The sequence below is a fragment of the Xiphias gladius genome, chromosome 15 (genome assembly GCF_016859285.1).
Source record: "Xiphias gladius isolate SHS-SW01 ecotype Sanya breed wild chromosome 15, ASM1685928v1, whole genome shotgun sequence".
NCBI classification, from domain to species: domain Eukaryota; kingdom Metazoa; phylum Chordata; class Actinopteri; order Istiophoriformes; family Xiphiidae; genus Xiphias; species Xiphias gladius.
In genome coordinates this window covers 7,262,017-7,283,224 of record NC_053414.1, presented here as the reverse complement: position 1 = coordinate 7,283,224, position 21,208 = coordinate 7,262,017, and the positions used below count along the sequence as shown (strand labels likewise).

Here is a 21,208-nt window from a genome sequence, read left to right as displayed (position 1 = left end):
CCATGACCTTCCACTCACTGGTTTACCTCTGCACCTGCAGGCCAACCTGCCACCTTCACATGCATTGGAAGAAGAAGAATGAGGAGTCGAGTACAGAGAGGAGTCTTTAGTATGGCTGTGATCCCAGGTCACATCTGCGCAGGACTTACTGTGCCAGGCACGTTAGCGTCTGAATGCATGACAAGTCATAACCCGGCATCATCATCCTTCACTCACACAGACCCCTGGAAATCTCAGCAACGCATTCCATAAAATGACCCGTCATCTTCATATAACATCTTCTGCTCTCTTTGTTTTTTGCTAAACCTACTCCGTGTTCATTTATATATTCTACATCCAGTCTTCATTAATGATTAACAAATCAATTATTGACACTTTATAGATCATTAATAAGCCATTAATTAGATTCACATTTGCGGTTTCCAGGTTGTGGTCCAGTTTGCTCTTTTATACATCTCTATGACTTATTGGAAAGTGTGAAACCCATGACCTGTGTAATTGTCATTTGAAGAAACTGGCAATTTCCTCTGTGCTTCAAACTTGACTGACTGGTGATCACTATAAAGTGACTAAGACGTCTTCATTTAATCTCTGAACATGGTCGAGTTAGTGGCGATCAGTCGTCTCATCTTCTCTTTTCGTGGCATCAAGGAGCATAGAAAAATGACAGTGTCAATGTCAAGGCCAATGACAATATGAAGGAAAAGATTTCACGTCAGACATAGGTAAAGGTTCGTGCAAATGGAAATACGCAAATAGGTGCAAATAGACACAATCCGAGGCAAAGATGTGTCCTTCGTTGCTCAAGATGAAAATGTTTCATCTTGAGCAGCAAATGTGCACTCACACCCTTACTCTTTATGATTCCAGTTCATGAACATATGGAGACAAGATGAAAATGAGAGAAACTGGATAAGAATAACAGAAAGAACTGAAGTTCCTGGTCAGTTTGAAGATTTCATGAAGGCACGGTGAGATCGGCAGGTACACTGTCACTGTACACACGCTCGGTGTGTATGTTGCCAGCTAGCTAGCTAAATGTGTATAGGCTGCTTGGGATGAATAAATAGATAAACTGGAAAAACAGTCCAGTGGTTAAATTTGTGCAGATAACATGAGGTGAAAATCCCGTTCTAGCTCAATGTGATTGCCTCTTAAGAGTGTGAAAATTTATACTATGACAGCGTTGAGTTGATTAACTGCTTTTGTTTTGTGTCGTTGCCCTGAAATCACTTCGGCTTCGACACCCTTTGTCCTCATCCTTTTTTTTCTTTTCTCTTGACCACTATCCGGATCGTCCCTCTCCCCCCGTCTCTCTCTCTTTCCCTTTATACCCTGCAGGCATGAACACACTTTATGACTGTTCCTCAGAAGTCTCCTGGCCTTAATCCTCCCTGGGTTTGGGAGACAGAGAGACATTTTGCTCTTCGCGTCCCCACCGTTTGATCCCACATATTGTGCTTCTGGTCAGTAGGGAACGAAAAAAGGTCAGGGCCGGGTGAGAGAGCAAGGTGGAGAAAGAAGGAGATGCAAGGCGGAGGGGACAAAGAACAAAGGAAGAGAGAGAAAGTGCACTGTGACTATGCCAATATGAAAACAAGACATAGATTCACCACTGCCAAGAGGGATATCTTTTGTTTTTGAAGTCAGGGATGATTCGCCTCAATCCCTGGATTGAAATTTTGATGCTGTTATTATGTATTGCGATGAGAGAAGGATGAAGGACAGAAGAGCGGGAGGGGTGTTTGATATGAATTCCTGTTGAGGAGGACAGCCAAATATGATTTGTAATGGAACCTGCAAAATATCCATAAAGAATGATATCTATGTATGAGAGAGGTAGCACTTTGATCTCACTTAGGAGTGGCTGACAAGTTGCCCTCAAGATGTTACAAATCAAAGAGGAGGGAAAGAGGGAGGCGGAAATACTTCATATTTTTCTTCAAATGTTTTGATATCTTAGTCTAAAGCATGTCTGAAATTCTAAGGCACTGATTCTAAGGCCTCATCACGCCGAGAGAGAAATGTCAAATTTGATTGGAAAAGGGAAAGGACAGACAAATGATGAAAACCATGCACAAGTAGAAAAACGTGTGTGTGTGAGCAGTGTTGTTCGTAGGATATGGACAAGGGTGTGTGAATGGTGATTTTTCTTTCTTTGTCCTTGAGAGACAATACTAAACCCCCTCGGGTGAAAGCATCTTGAAGGAATCTCGATGCCTGCGGTAAGCAAGCTGGCACCTGACGGCTGGACAAAGCCGAGGTCAAGAGGTTGTGAGTCAAAGGTCAGGAGCAGAGGCCTGATGTGGATGCAGAAGAAAGACCTGTGAATCACCTCAGATCATTTTGTCTCCTCCTTATTAACTGTCTCCCTCATTGGGAGGCAGCTGTTTCTTTCTTTCTTGGGGTAAAGGTTTGGCTGATTGATGCAGCGGCCTGTGGCTCGAGAGAATTCAGTTGCATGTTTCCTGTGTTTGGCCACGCTTCTCATTTTCTGTCGCATCTTCTCATACTGCGCCTGTGACACTTAACATCTAGTTATGTTCAGTTTTGAACAAGACTAAAGAGACTTTCCTCCTGTAAGGAACGACCCGATAGGTCGTCTGTGCGAGCAGTTTATTACAACCCATAGACACGTTTTATTGTCCGGTGACCTCTAGCGGCCGTAGCAGAGGAAGCTAGGTTACGTACCGTATAGAGCAACAAACTCCGCAGTAGGAGGATGTTGGGGTGGATGGATGGCTCGACAAAACACAGGACTATCATACAAGAGGCCGCTTTTCTTTACTAACTTTAAACTGTTAGTCACTGTCGTTTCTTCATCCACAACCTTATCCGCTTGTTTACTATTGTGACCACGATGACGAAAGTCCTAAACATTAACAAAGTACTTATTTTAACCCAAAGCACGATCTCTCCGTAAACCTAACCGAGCTGTTTTTGTGCCTAAACCTGACCAATCCGTGACCATTCCATAACCTTACCTGCTTGTTTTGTTAATGTTACCGTGACGATGAAGGTCTGGTACTCAGCCGCTGAACGGGCGATGTTTCGGGAGACGCTCCTGTGGGTCGTATCAGAGGGTAGGGACGGACCTACCGTATAACGTCACTCAGGCTGGAGGACTTGCTGAGACTAGGCGCCTACAGCCATGCTAGCAGCTGGGTGGGGATGTACATACTAAACATGAAGTACAACTAAAGCTGATGGAAATGTCATTAGTTTTGCAGGTATTAGATCATAAACCAAAGATGTCACTGATGTCACTAGACCTGATAACACTAGAAACACCAAATTTCTTGCCATCCAGCCAGTTGCCGTTGGGACATTTCACTCAGAAACCCACTAACGTAAACCTCATGGTGGCACTGGAGAAAAAATTCACCAAAGTTGCGGGATTCATAATCTGGGGAACCATGAATGTCTGTAAAAAAGCATTCATAGCAATCAATCCAATAGTTGTTGAGATATTTCATCCTTAAACAACCACCACTGACTGAGACTTTTCTTGTGAATCAGCAAACTTTTTACTCAGGGGGGGGAGAAATGGTAGATATTTTAATTACAGGGAAAACTTGAAAACGGATGATTCATTCTGAAAAGCGGGAGTCATTTTCCAAACATCAGCATTTCTGTTCTGAGACAACTAAAAAATGTGTAATTTTTAAGAGAATATATATGAATAACAACAAAAACTGACACAGAAATGCTGTTACCAACATATGCTGCGTCGAATAGTAATGCAAATGCTCCATATTGAACACACAGACACTAAGAGGGACATATCCTCTTACTTTTATAGGAAAAGTCCTTTGCACCCCACATTCAGAGAACTGAAAAGGAGAGTTGGGTAATGAAGAGGGAAGTCATTGTGGTCTTCATTGGGTCACTGCGTGGCTTCTTCTCTGAAGTCAGACCTCCTTTTATGCCGCCTTGAATGGAGCACATTGACTGACTTTGTCATGTGATGGTCATTTATTTCTTTTATGTTGGTTGTCTTCCAGAGTCAACAAAACACAAGCGCTGTAGTATCAGGACATGTTGCTCTTCCCCATGTGGTGCTTTAAAAAGTTCTTTTTGAAATACTGTTTTTTTTTTAGGTGATATATGTGTGAATGAATTCATGTTGCCGCCTTGGCTTCTTTCGAAGATGACATTCTTGATATAAGTGAGACAAACCAGGTTAAATAAATACAGCGGGGTCCAAAAGTCCCATTCAAGTGAATGTGAATATCTGTGCGGGTTAAATAAAGAAGAAAAAATATTAACTTGCCAGTTAGTGGTATGGCAAATCATCAAACTGTCAGCCTTCAGAATAGTTTGAACCTCTCGCTTGTGAAAAACTCTGTTGGCCAAATCATTGAAGCATGTGCCTGTTCTCTTAATGCTCATTCAATAATAAAACCAGATTTACTACCGGCCCAGTGGCCCCTGTCTACCCTGCCTCTATATTCACCTCCTCATAAGCCCCCTTTTTCCTTTCACCCTATTGATGTCTCTCCCTCTTTTCTCACCACTGACATGTGTTTCAGTATCTTCTCAGAGAGCTCTATAATTCAAATGAGCTCACTGCAGAAGTGAAAAAAAGAGCCCCGTATTGGAAGGCTTTACAATACTGGCGCTTCAACACAAGACTGAGAGCAAATTAAATTTATGTGGTACCAAATGTGGTACTCCTTAGAAAATCATAAGTAAATTAGTGTGTCTTAATGAGAAAGTTCTGTGTTTTTTCAACCAGGGTCTTATACCCATACTTGTGTACGCTCCAACTATGTGACATGCTAATTTTGCACTCACCACCTCCACTGTAGAGATTCAGAAAATGCAATGCCAGCAGAACAATTCATGTGCCTCCAAATAAACTTAGATTTAACATAATTATTTCAAATGCATGTTTGTGGGTTTGAGTGAAAGTAAGCATAAAAAGTGGTTCGCCGGGATTAGCTATTGTGGCTGCTTAGGTATCCGCACCTGTGGCAACTTCTAACCAAATCCCTACAACAAAGGTGGCAAGTTCATAATAACCAAGACCTGTACAATAGTCAGAGTGAACAGAATATGACAGTAAGAGCCAGTAAGGCTCTGGCTGCAGGGGTCAGTAGGTAGACGTCCCTACGTGTCCGACCCCTGCAGATTTGGACCGTTCTGCGGAGCCAGAGCCAGAGCCAGAAGCTCCCTTGTTCAGCCTGCTCCGCCGGGTCTTTGAGAGCCTTCCTGCCTCACTGTCACACTGTCACGGCTTACTGGGACTCCTGAATAGAACTGAGCCATCGGTAATGGTACCAGTAAAACCTGTGACACTCAAGTCAAAATCGCTGCTGTGAAAGAGGTTTCTGTCTCACTGCCAGGCCATGGCATTGTATCACAACCTTCACATCGCTCCTGTATTTCTTTTCTCCAGGAGCACAGTGTTTCTTGAGTGTAACTTCAGCACACCACTATTTTTCTGGACTTCCATTTTTTAAACTTCCTGTCAACTTTGTGTCTCCCACTCATCATAATTCCCAAGATTATCATCTCCCCAGCCTCACTGAGTTCATAAACCGACCTCATTCCTGCATGCAAACTCCAGCTAATCCTCCTGTTACAGCAGTGAATGGATTTCATGACTCTGGTAATGTTTTTTTAAAAGACAGATTCCTTCGTTTGTTTTCTTTGAAGAGAATATGGTAAATAGTTTGATATGTTGTCTTTCTTGTAGTTTAATTATCTTTTCTTTCAATGGAACACCATCGTTAATAGGAGTCATGATACAAAAGCAAACATGGGGGAAGTCAAATTGGCTAAGTTTGGCTTTTCGATCAATACAAGAATTAATAAAGCTCTTAACTCTGTAGGGAAAATGTTTGATTCACACTAAATGTAATTTTTATTTATTTATTTAGATGTCTTATTACCCTCTTCTTTATTACATAAAAAGTGCAAAGAACACAAGAATAATCCTTAATTAGGTGAAAACTATGTAATACTGTGTTAAATATGCTATGACCTTCTTAATGGAGTACTCACAGCATGTGACAGTTAAATGTGCATAAACGTATTACATCTGAAAGGCATAAAGAGAGCCGGGGGTCTCGCATGTACAGTAATATTCATCCGCAAAATATCTAAATATTCCAAAGGATCTAAATATTATCTTTCATGCTCTTGCTCTCCTCCGGCATCACACTGGCTCTTAATGGCTTTGCGGTAAATGAGAACACAACCGCAGAGGGATTAAAGAGAGAGAACATGCTAGAGTGACATAAAAATAACTACGATAGACAGACTTTGCTTACAGCTACATGTGACATCGGGCTTAATCTCTACGCACAGCCGCACTCCTGCAAAATAGGTTAGAGGAAACTCACAACTCTGGGAGGCTTGTTGGCTCCGTGGAAGCCAAAGATGTCTTGCTGTTATTTATATCAGCTGGGTTTGGCCTAGGTATAGTGACCATTCACACTGACGCACACCTTAATCCTTTAACAATCAAAATCCCTCCTCCAGGGAGTCCATCAAAAAGCACTTAACCCCTCCCGAGATCATTCCCCCTCTCAGTTTTTATTTCCCTACTCAGCCACACTGCTGCTTTCCTCTTTGTGACTCTACAAACTCTCAGCGGCGGCAAGCAGGCCTTTTGCTTGGCCCAGCCAAAGACAATGGCGGAGCTGCGGGGGACGGAGACAACGACGAGAGGGGACGGGGAGGTGGGGGTTTATTTTGCCGGGCGATTTTGGAGTGGTTGACAGCAGGACAGCTTTTTCTTCTGTTTGTGTGTGTGGAAGAGGCTGACGACTTTAAAAAGCTGTTCCAAAGTCAAACAGTGAAGAGGAGATCAGGAGGCGTGTGGCTAAGGGGTGAATTGGGTGTTTGCGGGAATATTTGATAGTGATCAAGCAGCTGTTTCCCCTGAGGCAACAGTGTCACGGAGACCTGCAGCAGGCCGCTACCTGCTTCATGTAGGAGCAAACCCAAGGTCAAAATCACCTCGCTTCAGCTACAACAAGTGAATGTTTTAGTGCGGCTCCGTCTTTTTCTTGAAAAAGCCCACTCACGATGTAGAGTCCAAACATACAGTTCGCGTGACGTGTGCTTCAATAAAACTCTGTAATCCATGTTCCTCGTTTCAGCCCTCTACTGAAATAACTGAGATCTTCAAAAAGTACAGACACGAAACATGATAACCAAACACGATAAACATACGCCAACAAGAACAGTCCAAATTAGTATACTCTCCAAACTCCATTGCTAGAGAGCTGATTATATAGTATATATTTACGGGACACTTTAGGTGCAGAGTTTGCAGTTTTTATTCACATATCACTTTCTTTTCCCATCAATCCATTCAACTTCAACATTGTGTCTGCTCTCTATAACTCCTCTTTTTGCTTACCGTCACCTAGGTCTCTAATTATGCCCATTAGCCTAAAAAAATGTGCTGGAGCTGGCGCTGGTTTTTTGGCGCCAGACTCTTGAGCATTTCCGCTTAACATTAAATGAACAAACACTGTGGGCCTGAGACAAGGGAACAGTAGGTAATATGGTAACGGCCTTTATCTGGAATTTGTCAACCCGACTAGGACAAAATGCTTTACAATGGCTCTCAGTCACACACAACTCTGCAAGGCACTGTCCTGCCCATTGAGATGCATAATCTGGGGAGCAAGGGTATGTTGATCTAGGCATTAAACATCCAACTCTACGCTTAATGGATAAGCTGCTCTTCCACCTGAGCCCTAGGGAAAATAAAAAAAAAAGTAAATATATATGTAAAAAGATGAGAAAGGGTGGACATTGCCAGGTTACCCCAGAACAATAAAGCAGAGCATCAGCAAGTTTAAAAGTTTGAAAACTGTTTGAGGTGATCTTGAACAGTTCCACTATTGTGAAACTTTATTTGCTCACAGTACATGCTTTTAGGACTTCTAACCAAAGTGGATCTAATCTGGCGATTGTTAAACCAAGCATTTGTTGCTTGGGGTCTCATCTTGTTATGTAATTGTTCAGCCCTGAACTGACAACCTCTGCCTGCTTCTCCGATGAATAAGCTGAATACGCTTTTACCAGCCCTGTGCTCTCCCAGAAACCATCTTGCTACATAATAGAAAGTGAGTCAAAATAAGTTTAAATCGCATTGTGCCTTGCAATTGACTGGAAATAGCTGGATAAGTTCATATGAAGATAGGCTGGCAGGTACTAAAATTAGACTCGTTGCTCAAATTGAAACATGTGAAAACTGCTGTCAGAAAACATCACCAGAAATTATAATTTGAACATATGGCTAAGACCAAATTTCAACTGCAGTCCAAGGGAGACCCCTTCAATAATTCTTAGAGGTTTGACAAAGCAAAACCAGTGGGAGCACCTTATTATCCTCCTCTCTCTTACAGGTACGGTATAGACATGTAGCTTTTACAGCCCACATTTCATGATTTTCCGACCTCAGTTTTGGTGTTCAGTAGATTTGTATCTCATCTGTCGTCTTCCCGCTCTGCACAAGCACAGTATACGGCTTAAGGAGGTGTGGACCCAGGGTGTGTGTTTCTCTGTTCTGAGAAGAGCCTGGCACTGGCGGCAGCCGGCTTACCTGAAGGCCCTGAAGGAGAAAAACAGGAAGGAGGAGATACACAAACAGAGGAAATTACCAATATGTAGAAATGGATTTGTTACGCTCTGTAACAAGAAGAACGTGCTGTCATACCCTGCCGCATAGAGAAACAGAGTTTAAACCTGGAGGGCGACAAGACAATCTAAGAACACTGTTAACTGAGAGAGCTGGTCTTTATTATAAACATGTGGGCACCGGCTGAAAACTGGCATCATGGGATAACAGGTAATACCAGAGGACTTCAGAAATGGCTTTTTCTACCTCTTACTTTTCTCTCTCTCTCTGATTTTATAAGGTTTTTTAAAATGTTTTGGACAGGAATTATTTGCATCAATGTTCACTGGAAATAAATCAAACCTCTACACAGGATCCAGCACCAAAACATCAGCCTTGACCGCACGGCATTAAATCTTCATCCAATGGTGCCAAAACCTCAGCGTTCTCCGTCCCTGCTGTATCCAGTGGTGGGCAAATGTCTGATGGTGGGAGGTGGACGTGTTTATCTGGTGAGATGAGTTCTCACAAAGCAGCTCTGTGTGACACATGGAAACGAAAGGAGGAAATCGGGGAGGAGAAGAGGTAGAAAAAGACTGTTTACTTTTAATCAAGACTGAGTTTGACATCACTGCAATAAAGAAAGACAGTAGGAGGATGAGAAGACGTCGAGTTGATAATAATAATGGTTATACTGGGCCAGCAGTGACTTCAAATTTAAAATATTGGATATTGGCCTGTCTGGTTTGTCCACTGCCAAAAGGATGATGATTTCTCCCTGACCACAGTTACATTAAGACATTTCCAAGTTCTCCTCCTCAACAGTTCCCCTTGTTTAGGGGTCACCCTGCATGTGGAGTAGCCTCCCAAAAACAGAACCCTAAGAGGTCATGGAAAAATAACTCAACGGCGGAATGGGACACCACCTGGTGCTTGCACCCATCAGCCGGCAAAGGAGCAGGGAGAAAACACCGCAGGTGTGGAGATCCATCTGTTTTTTCCTTCTACTTACTGTGGTTTTCAGTAACAGATCCCATCTACACATAATGAACATAACACAATGTGTCCATTGGCTCCCACTAGATATACGTTACATAATGTTGACGACCGTTATTGGTATTACATAGCCTCCAACAAGTCTAAGAGTCAACAGACACGCCATGGTGGTGCTTTGAGCTAAATGCTAACTTCGACAGGCTACCAGGCTCAAAATGACATTGCCGATGTACGGACGTTCAGCAGATATAATGTTTACCATGTTCACCGTGAAACACAGTTTACAGCTGAAGCTGATGGAATTCAGTTTAGCAGGTGTTTAGTCAAACACCACAAGTGTTGGACAGATTGAAATTTAGACATTATGATGGTGTTACGGAGATGAGTTGATAAGTTTATCACAAAAGCAATTTCAATTCAACCTGAGACCATATCGGTCGCTTGTCCCCACCCTTGGACACGACCCGTAGGAGTGTACCAGTGGCAGGTTTACCGGACATTCGTCGTCACAGTAACAATAACAAACACGCGGTTAACGTTGTGGAACAGTAACAATTTAGTTAGTTTTAGGCACAAATACTTCTTGGTTAAGTTTAGGAAAAGATTGTGGTTTGGGTTAAAATAGTCTTTCATTAAGGTTATAGGACGTTTGTCGTCATGGTTTCAATAATAAACACGCAGTTAAGGTCGTGGCATGGTCACGGTTAAAAGAACCAATAATCAGTTTCACACAGGAGACACACGGCTGTCGACCCATCCATCCACCCCAGCCGCCTCCTAATGCGGACTTTGTAGCTCTTTATACTACATCACCTGACTTCCTCCTGTGCTCCCGCCATAATTACTACGGCTGCTAGAGGTCGCCTATCAATAAAACATAACCTGCCTGCACAGTCCACCTTTTTCTTTTACAGGAGGAAAGTCTCTGAGGGGAACATGAATGTGCGTAGCTGATTTTCATTGCAACCCATCATCGGTTGTTGAGATATTTCACTAAAAGCTGTGAGTCAGTAGCACACATTGTCTGAGAACCATAAAATGTTTGTACACACTTTCGTGCCAATTCATCCAATAGCTGTCGAGATTTTTCAGTCTAGACCAAAGTAGTGAACCAAGCGACCGTGCAACCGACAAAGCGACACTGCCATCCTTAGAGCCAAGCCACTAGCATGGTTAAAAACCCACGTCGGTGGAACCCCTACTGCAGATATGTGAGCGTCTGGCTTAATCTTAAATTTTCTGATACAAGCTGTGAAGATTGTATTCCCCTACTTAGCACTTGAAAGTGTTAGGAGAAGAGTGGGCAACTAAAAACTCCTTGGGTAAGACTATGGTTAAGGTTTTTGCTGTTTGTTAATATGAGAAAATCTACGGACAGCTGACAAATTTAAGGAAGAACCTAAATAAATGAGTGAAAAACATATCAAATGCAGATGACTGATTACACTGATTGGATTAATATGAAAAGGATGTGATATGGCCCTAACACTTGTTCCCAATTCCCATATTATTTCCCATATCTTCATTTTCGCCATATTAAGAACATACAAGACATTAGTCCACCAGGGCTGGAAACAGAGGTTTCTGCCGACGCTAGCTGGTAGACACATTTTGTGTCCAAACAAAACGTTTCTATCTTGCATTTGCAGTTGTAAATTGTATTCATTTCAGATTGTTACATTTAAGATTAAGATTGAAGTTGTGGTTGCAACATGATTTACTTCATAATCCTTCAAGCTAATTGTTGTTTGTGTTTTAGCAATATGTACGTATGATCAAAACCAAAAAAGCAACACGAGCGATAGTTTGGCCATTTTGGGGAAATACACTTACTGGCTTTCTTGCCAAGAGTTGGATGATAAGATTGATACCACTTTCGTGTCTGTATGTTAAATACGACAGCTGCAACAGCACCTGGAGGTGTTCATCCAGAAAAACCCGCTGACCCAGAATCAGATATACGTTTAGCTTCTTAGTGGCGGAGTGTTGGAATCCTGAGATTTGGTAATCTGATCTGAGATCGGGCGATGAAGGGGGCGAGTCGGACTTCCATCTGCTTATGTCAGGTTGTACTTGACCTGCGGAAGCGTTCAGCATTTTAGCTAGCATGTTGTTAATCTGCTTAACTGAGCTTTAGAGAGAGAGATGGAGTTCCTCTCTCTGTTTCACACACACACACACACACACACACACACACACACACACACACACACACACACACACAAAAACCCACTTTCATCTGGTCTCTCACACAAAGATACACTTTCACTGTCTCTATGCTAAACACACACACACACACACACACACACACACACACACACACACACACACACACACACACACACACACACACACACACTCACACACACACAGTGCTCCATCCTGTCTATTTACATTTACTCCCTCTCACCTTTCAGACCCTGTTACACAGTCTTATCCCCATCTGTCACTTCTCTCTCTTTGTTCCCTCGCTCACAAACGACTGCTTTTCAGCGCATTATTTCTACGTGATACTTTCTCTTTTTTTTATACATTTAGATGTTGGGTATTTAGCTGCGTCCTGAGAACAAAGCAGATGAAACTGCAACTTTTGCCTTGCTTCTGCAGATTTGACAGATTGAAACCAAAAACCAAAGCTTTTTTTTTTTTTTTTTGATTAAGTCTTCTTCAAACACAGTGTTGTCTTTGTGCAGCTCACACTGAACCACTCAATTATGAAATTTATGTATTTTCAAAAACTGCCCACTCCGGTTACAGTGTTGGCCAACGTCTACACATGGTTTACACCAGCTCCTCCAAGAGCAATATGCCAGCAAAATGAGTTACGCAAAGAGACCTCAAGCCTGCATGAAGTCATCCGACTGTCTGCCTCGTCTGCTTTTTCACCACCGCCACCAACAAACATTTGTTTTGTCTTCAGTTTGTTATGAATGCAAAAAGCTGTTGATGGACGCGCCAATAAGGGTTTAACGTCTGAAACATAAAGAGCTGTTTGAGGCAGCTGCGAGCTGCGTGGAACCGCAGCGTAAAAGTCCAAACAGCCGGTTTGTGGAATGCCAGCCGGGGTTGGAATGGCCTCACGGCAATGAGATTCGGAGACGTGGCTTCAGGTTTGGACGAGTGGGAGAAAACACATTATGTCTTCATCACCAACTGAAACAAACCCGACAGTCTTCTCTTTACTTTGCTGTTTACTAATTGGCTGCTTTTCCCTAACCAGCGTAGCTGTTCCGTAAAATCTATTTCACTATAGCAGAAAGAAACAAAGCAGTTATTGTTCTGGTGTAAACATTTTATAATTGGAGCCCAAGTTTATGTTGGAGTCTTTAACTTGCATCTGAGTGGTAATCGCACCTGAGCAAGTGCCATGTGCTGAGGGAGGCAGTGAGATACAGTCGAAAGCTCTGGAGAAAGGCTATAGTGAACACTGTGTTTAGAGTATTTCACCGCGAGCACGTTTTGCACGGCGGAGAACGAATGTCCACGCTCAAGTTACCTGCATCTGTTGCTCGGACTTGTACCGTACAGTAGATACGACATATTCTTGAGACACCCGTGGCTCGGCCTAAAGCATCACACCCAACTAAAATGAAATGTAAAATGCAGCTTATGTTTTAGTCACGGACCTGTTTTTAAAGCAACCCGGGCACAGTCACTGCCAATCGCCCTCCGCATCAGATAAAGAGCAATAAAGTCATTAACAATCATCAAGCCAATAATGCACTGCAATTTATGACCTTGATTAAAATACAAAGAGATTACACACAATTAAGACGAAGGGAACACACAATTAGTCATGTTCAGGGTTTACAAGTTGTGGTGTAGAAAACGGTCCGCTTATGTTTTTTTCTTTCAGCATCTTCTCGGAGTCGCCAGTTGTGCCAAATTTCTTGCTAATGTGATGTAAACTGTCAATATGTCGGTACAATCTCGTCAGTCCTTGGCCTTGGCGGAGGTATGCGCCCTACTGAGTGCCATTCTAGTTTATTAATGTTTTGCTTTTCTATGACTCATCATTCTGGGAACAAAGGGATATTTTCCACATCTGACTTCCTATTGATGATTATCTTCACTGTTGGCGACCTGGGATTTTTCCTGCAGCTTATCACCACGCAAGCATGCGATGACAACGCTACATTATTCACATTTTCAAAGGATAATTCACACTACCTGTTCTTTTCACAACATTTGGCTGGTTTCGTTCTATCTGAGCAGCTCGTCGGATTTCTAGTCACCTGTCACTCCAGTTAAATTTGATTCCAGGACAACATCAGTTTGAATCGATAACCACAACAGGAAATATTTATGCTTCACCGGTGCCGGTCCAGTTTGCATCATTACATGTGATTTTGCCCGATGGAGGCACACGCTTTTCTTTGTATAGAAGCGAGAGAAACACAGAGCGAGAGAAGTCGCATTCGAACGCTAATGAGAGTGGACACTAAATGAGCAGCTGACAGATGTGTCGTGTTTTGAGATGAGGTCACCGTCTCCGCCGCGTCAACCAGCGTTTGCGAGTCCCGGGGTGAGGTCACCTCTGAAAACATTTACCTTCCGCTTTACCGAGACCATTGTCATTTCCTTGGCCCCAGTTTGGAAAAACAACAGTAACTCTGCAACAAGACTGAAAAATCAGCCGTTAGCTGTTAGTTATTCCACTGTGGTAACAGTGTGTCCATGTGTATCACTTGTCCCTCCTTTAGTAGCGTTTTATGCGTGTGTGTGTGTGTGTGTGTGTGTGTGTGTGTGTGTGTTACCCTCAGTTAGAAATTCACCAGGGGTTTTAGCTTCAGTATTATGATCCTCCAGATAATCTCTCTCTCACACACATGCACAGACACACAGACACACACACGCACGCACACACACACACACACACACACACACACACACGCACGCACAGAAGCCTGTTCAGTTCCTTTTTCCGTTTTAAATGAAATCTTAAATCCTTTAGTCGTAGAAGCATTTTGTGACAAACCTTAAAGTCGTTTTTTATGATCAACACTCCCACTTTGGTTTCATATAAATAGTTTATTAGTATCATTAACATGTCAGGAGGATCTTTTTCCCTCCAGTCTTTCTGTGAATAACATACCTAAATAGAAACAGACAGCAATAGAAAATGAGAGGTTATAAAAATAAGAGGATATACTGTACGTGCATATGTGTGTGTGTGTGTGTGTGTGTGTGTGTGTGTGTGTGTGCGTGCGAGTGATTTGCTGAGGAGGAGTAAATCTTGGAGTACAAAACCTAATTCCAGTCACTGTTTCTACAAAGGATTCCACCCAGTTCATAATCCGAGTCACTGAGCGGTTTAAACTCTGGAGAAGGACCAAGACGCAGACAATAAGTCTTCCAGTATCCCAGAATCCACCTCACTTCTGCCAGTGTTCTGCATTTTCAGCATCTAATCGCTTCTTTTCTCCATCCAGGAGTCACGGTGAGGAACCCTCTGCCTGTTTGTGGTTCATTTCTGTGTCTGACAGTTTGTTGCTCTAAGGTTGTTTTTTTTTGTTTGTTTTCTTTTTTTTTTTTTTTTTTTGGCGAAACGTTCAAGGTACAGTTGAAGTTCGCATGAGTCAGTTACTCTCCATTAAACCTCCCACAGGTTCACTGCTTAAAATATTTTCCATAAAACCTTTCACAGTCACTTGCTGCCAGGTGGTGAAGATGTTAGAGGCAAAAGGTGCTTGTCCTTGCTTTCTGCTTCAGGTCGTCGTCTTTTTTTTTCTCTTCGCTCTCCTCCACCCCTTCATCCATCCGTCTCTCTTCACCTGATGCCTGTTGAAAGAAAGGCCAGGTGAATACGAGGAATGATCAGATAAAAGTCTTCTTGTTTAAACACAGATCCCTTTTCATACCCAACAGCAAATATTTTATAGTGTCACGTACCAAAAAACCTACACATTCCTGTTGTAACTGTGCTCGGTATACCTGCTTTGTCCACCGCTGACAGCCACTGTGAGCTGTGCTTCCAACAGTATCTTTACAGAGTTGCCAATGGATTACACAGCGATTCTTTGTTGGCCTAGTGAGGCTGACAAAAGTCAGAAATTACTTATCGCTCTCCCCGTTAAAGTCTTAATTAATGACCCCCGTGAGCACGAGGGACGCTTACTCGCTCTTCTCACAATGAATCACCTACTACATTACCTCATCAGATTCGTAATTTATTGGAGAATACTGCTGAATATTGTATAACGTCCAAGTTTGCATGAGAACAGAATGTCAGGGTATTAGGTTTGGACTCCCGTTTAATACAAGGGAGGGAGTGCTGGTGTGATTATTACCGTACGTCTGCCAGGAGCTGATCTTAATCTTAAGGAGTGGCTCATTCGGTGCTTCGTGGTTAATTGCACCGATTTTTCTCAGTGCATATGAGGTGACAAAGTGATGAATTTACTCGAGCGCGCCTGAAACACAACGTGTCCTGCTGCTGCAGCCTTTAGGTTAAGCTGGCGGCATTCCGTTATTTGCGACTCTCATTGAGGCCCGAGACAAAACGCGAACAAGGGCCATCGCATTTACGGAACGAGGCGCACGTGTGGAAGGAGCTCGATACGCAGTTTTACATTCAGCCGACGTCGATGTGACTTGAAGGAAGTTTGCAGGAAATCACATGGCTGCTGCGGGGATGGACCCTTTGACCTCTGGATTACAGGCTACCCTAGCTGCAAGCCCTCCGGTTTAATATCAGCCGGGCCGATATCATTCACTGTGTGATTTGCGGTGAAACTCTGTGTAAAAATAATTATTTTCGCTGTGATTGGAGTTGTGCATTTTGGTATCAGTGACTCCCAGTGAGTAGACAAGTTCGTATTTAAGGTCACAGGTGCAAAGCTGCAGATTGATGGGCGCATTTTCGTCCTGGGCATCGAAACCTGTGATTTTTCAGTTAACGTCCATGCTACACACCCAAAGTACACTTCACGAATCCAACTCCATTCAGCATGGTTTTGATAGGTGTTGGAAAAAGCATTTTTTATCAGTTCTGCTGTCTGTCGTTGGCTGTAGTCCAGGAGGGAGATTTGGATCTCAGGGAGCAGGGTTTGGGAGTGTGTGTGTGTGTGTGTGTGTGTGTGTGTGAGGGGGTGTTACCCTGAAGGAGGACTAAATCAGGAAAAGAGGAAAGACACAGTAAATACCTCAGATCTCTTATCAGCTCTTTCGGTGTCAGAAGACAAATTCAGACAGAAGCAGCCTTCACATGTGAAATGAGGCAACACAGGAACATACACACACACACACACACACACACACGCAGCTGTTTGCTCACCATTTTCTGTGTCTGAGTTCGGGCTGATGTGGCGTTTGTTGATGCACATACAATCCAGGTGATCCTCCAGCCTCACCTGCACCTCCCTCAGCTTGGGCCGCCTCCGCACGTACTCCACCTTCGCCACCTTAACGAACAGTCAATTAGAGATATCGATTTTAAGATACAGGCCGCTGGCATATCAGCACCTTCACATTAACTGCTTCCTTTAAAACCCTCATAAATGTCTTTACATCAAAAACTGAACGTTATAACCGTCATGAAGGGAGGATTTATTGCGGCACTGTTGTGTTAGACTGCATTCGTTTTAGCTAGTTGTACCTAATAAACTGCCAACTAAGTGGATAATCTGTATGCGTACTGTATGTGAATCTTAAATGTATTTTATATGTTAAATTTCTCCAAAATTGATTGGGCCGTATTTGACGTCTTTGAAAAGTTCACTAGAATTTAAAACGAATTCCCGGAGGCTCAAACCAAACTTGGTTGCAGTTCGGTGATCCTGCGAGAAACCACTAAGGGGGAGTCTGATGCAAAGCAGCATTCCACGAAGACTGCTACTATAAATGTGTATCGCATGTGCTGCAGACAAAATGCCTTTTTTTTGTTTTTTTGAGCTTGTTATTTGCAAATGGCAACTGTTCTCAACCGTACCTGTACAAACACACAGGTGTGTCTGCGCTTGTTCGGAGGAATTAGAAGAGCATTATCACTGCCACGAGGTTTGATTTCACTGACACTAAGTGATGCATGTTGTGTTTTTGTGTCAAAACACGTCACCCTTCTTGCTAACTCAGAATGTCTGAGCCCGGTTGTGGAAACAGCGATAGGTCTGCCTCGATTTTACCCACACACACGTTTATAAACAGAAACCCATAGGCACGTGCATCAACTTACCAAGCATACTGTAAACACACACACACACACACACACACACACACAAACACACAAACACACAAACACACGCACACACACACACACGCGCACACACACACACACACGCACACACACAAGCACACACACACACAGATTCACCACATGCTGATGCTCACATCCCGGACAAGGAGCCAAGTCAGTGGAGCTCCAGGTCTGATTGCACAAGATCTCTGCTTCATGTCTGAACAGACTCACACACAGACGAGCAGAGACTAAAATTCACAGCAACCGGGGAGGTTCAGCTGAGGTGAGGAGCCGCGCCGCTAAAGCCCCCATCGGGCCGGGGTTTAACTTCCAGGCAAGGGTGCTACAAGAGTCAGTCCTGACACGCTGCGAGGGGCTGCTTTTATTCAAAACCTCCGGAGCTGTTCCCTGGAACCAGGGGACAAGAAAGCTTGCACGGAAGGGGACGTCATGCGATGATCATTCAAATGGGGATGATGGTGCATACTCTTTTTGCCGTGTGAAGAATGTGAAGAGGGAAAAAAGCTTGAGAGAGAAGTTCAAATCTTGCCTTACAAACCTGGCCCATCTATGCATGTCTGTTTTTGGAAATTGCAAAAATTTCTCGAAGGTAGCTGCCTCTGAATAAGGCCCTTAACCCCCCAACTGCTCAGTGGCTGTAGGACTGTGGTCGTAACAGGAAGCTTCTAGGTGTGAATGTGCGCGACTGTGTAGATGCGAACAGGGCAGTCCTGAAAAAGAGGTATCGGTGAGGGGTTCGAGGGCCTGGATGTAGATCGACTGGTGAACCAAGAGGTTGTTTCCTCAGGTTCAGCTCACTCTCCACCAAGACCGTCTGGTACAACACCTGCTTCGAGACCAACGTTGCACCCATCCACTTGTCTGTCTCACACTCGAACGTGCAAGACCCTGCGTCACTTGACGTAGCAACGCGCTCCAAACTGAAGGGGCAATCAATCGTTATCCAGGATACAACAGCCTCGGATTTTGGAGGTACAGACTCTCATCTCACCGGCTTCGCACCCACGGACTGATACGGTCGTAGTGAGGTCAAGGTTCCGGCGCTAACGTTATCTTTCTCTCTCTCTATTTGGCTCACATGTGGACGCACCAGCTAAACCTTAGCCCCTGCCATATCCCCTCTGGCGGCGTGCGAGTCCATCTTGCAATCGTGACCGTTTACCCTCTGAACGCTTGGATCTCAGCACATGCGAGTGACTTTATTTTTGATTTCCTCTGTAAGCGGACAAAGGACGAGCCCTTTCATCTCGGACTGTGTATCAGCAGGCCAAAGCACAGAGAATCAAGTTCGCCCTCTCCTCCTCTCTCTGCTTTTTGTACCTCTTGACCTCTGGTAACACACACAATTTTGCCATCTTTCACTCTCGTTATTTCCCACTCACTCACTCTCAAAGCCTGCTTTTTAATCTCATTGTTTTGTTTTTGTTTTTACATTTCTATCTTTGCATGTAGGCCCGGTTTTTTTGTCTAACGCTTGAAACACACTTCAAAATACCTTTTAGATAAGCGGTATTTGGAACTACCATAGTAGTGATGGCGAACCCATATATCCACCTGTGCAATTATTATGCAACAAACTGCACACCCACATGCTCATATTTACACAGTGAAAAACAAGTTAATATTGTTATGCTCAAAATTTAAAATTGCATCTTAGATCGCTTTCCTGTAACAGAACACACACACACACACTCACACACACACACCTTGGGTCAGCTTCCAGTTGGCAGGGCGTGACTGTGAACCACTTGGGGTTTACTGAGTCTTATTTCCAGCTCTGGCAGAGATCAAAAGGAAGCTATTATGTTCTTGAACTAACTCACTGCCAGACTCTCAGTCACCAACACACATGCACTCACAAACACTGACACAATGGTTAAGCTGGGGAGAGTAATTGTTTTTGGCAGGTGTGGAGTGTATACCTCCAGTTGGGGCCACAAAAAGACAAATAACAAAAGCCTTTTTTACAAAATGTTTGTAGCGTGATTACCGGTGTTTACGACCAACATGCCAACATGTTGAAATAGTGAGAATGAAAGTTCAGAAAATTACATTATTGCCTCCCCTACTGTCTTTTTGCTGTTTTTGTTTGCAGATTTCATACTATTTATGTGACACAAAGCTGCAGTCTGTCTCTCTGTATCAGTTTATCTCAGGAGAATATCTATATTCGGATTTATACTGGAAGTGAGCAAGGCCGTAAGTTGTTAAAATTGTCTCTACTGCTGGTTGGTCTCAAGTATCTATGATTAAAAAAAAATCTGAGCCGTAATGGCTTACTGGGGATTTTGATTTTTTTTTTTTTTTTCAATAGGAGGTTCTGCATGCACTGGCAAAAAATGTTCAGGTGAAAGTAAAGTTCGTTTTAAAGCTACCACATGCAAATTCTGGAAGTCAGGCTAGTGCCAGCATGAGACTTGAGAGCGAAGCGCTCCGTTTCGCTCCGCCCAGCCCTCCACCTACATCCTCGTCGTGTTCGCCGTCTCAGCTAATTGCAGGAATCGAGGGCGTTGCTTGCCTGTGAGTCAGCCAGCAGCTAACACTAGCTCAACGCCTCGGTGCGAGAGGAGGCGTAGAGCCGAAGCGTGTTCCCGCAGCGTTTTTGCCCGACAGTCACGAGGTGCCGCCCCCACACTTTGGCCTCCTGTGTTTGGTTTGGAAGGGCTACGCTTGCTCAAAAACTTTAGAAGGGAATTCCTCTGCACTGCTGCCAGGCTGTTCAATGAGTCTGGCTCACAGGCGCCTTTGACGGTACCTCTCCACATTAAGATGTGTTTTTGAGCATATTTTAATTTAAAAAAATATGAGAAAAACGTTACATACTGTCGCTTTAAGTGTTCTAAAATTTGACAGATATTGACAAAAATTGGAAAAGCTCTCTTGGCCTATTAGCACTTTTGCAACAGTCCCTAAATTCAGCTCCTCAGTTTCCTCTGTACTGTGAAAGGTGCCAGGCTTCAATATCAAATCACACTTTTAACACTTGTGGAAGTAAAAAATTATCCTAAACTTTACAACACATTTGGTAGAAAGTGAAATGTTACTGAGAGTGACCCCGTTGACTGTCTGAATATCGTGTTCCCCCTCGAGCCTATCTGCTTACGTTTCTGCAGATCTGAATCTCAGAAAGTCCTGCTGGTCCGGATTACGTCTGATCGTGAAAAAAACCGAATCTGACAGTTACTAGTCAATACCTGATGTCATAAGGGGTGCTTTTTTTCTACGACTTCAAAACTTATCTATGGATATTGGTCCTCAATGGACATCAGAGATCCTGACACCTATGTAAAGGGGGGACTTAGTAGTGTGTGTAAAATGTCTGAGAGTTTCAATTTGACACAGATACAACCCCGAGAAGAAGCGGTGTGACGTCTGTGGCAAAGTATGTGCACCGGGTGGGGTCTGTGGATGGAGGGGGCGTATTCATTTTT

At 43.4% G+C, this 21,208-nt stretch overlaps 1 protein-coding gene across 2 annotated transcripts in view; it reads right to left on the bottom strand.

The window, feature by feature from the left end:
* Positions 1-15,116: 15,116 nt before the first annotated feature.
* Positions 15,117-21,208, bottom strand: part of LOC120800741 (platelet-derived growth factor subunit A-like) — a 23,791-nt gene continuing 17,699 nt past the window's right edge. For both annotated transcript variants that reach the window (XM_040147039.1, XM_040147038.1), the window contains 2 exons: positions 16,857-16,983; positions 15,117-15,361 (listed from right to left, as the gene is read on the bottom strand). In XM_040147039.1, the coding sequence (XP_040002973.1) occupies positions 15,351-15,361; positions 16,857-16,983 (138 nt within the window). In that variant the 3' untranslated portion in view covers positions 15,117-15,350. The remainder of the gene's footprint in view (positions 15,362-16,856; positions 16,984-21,208) is intronic.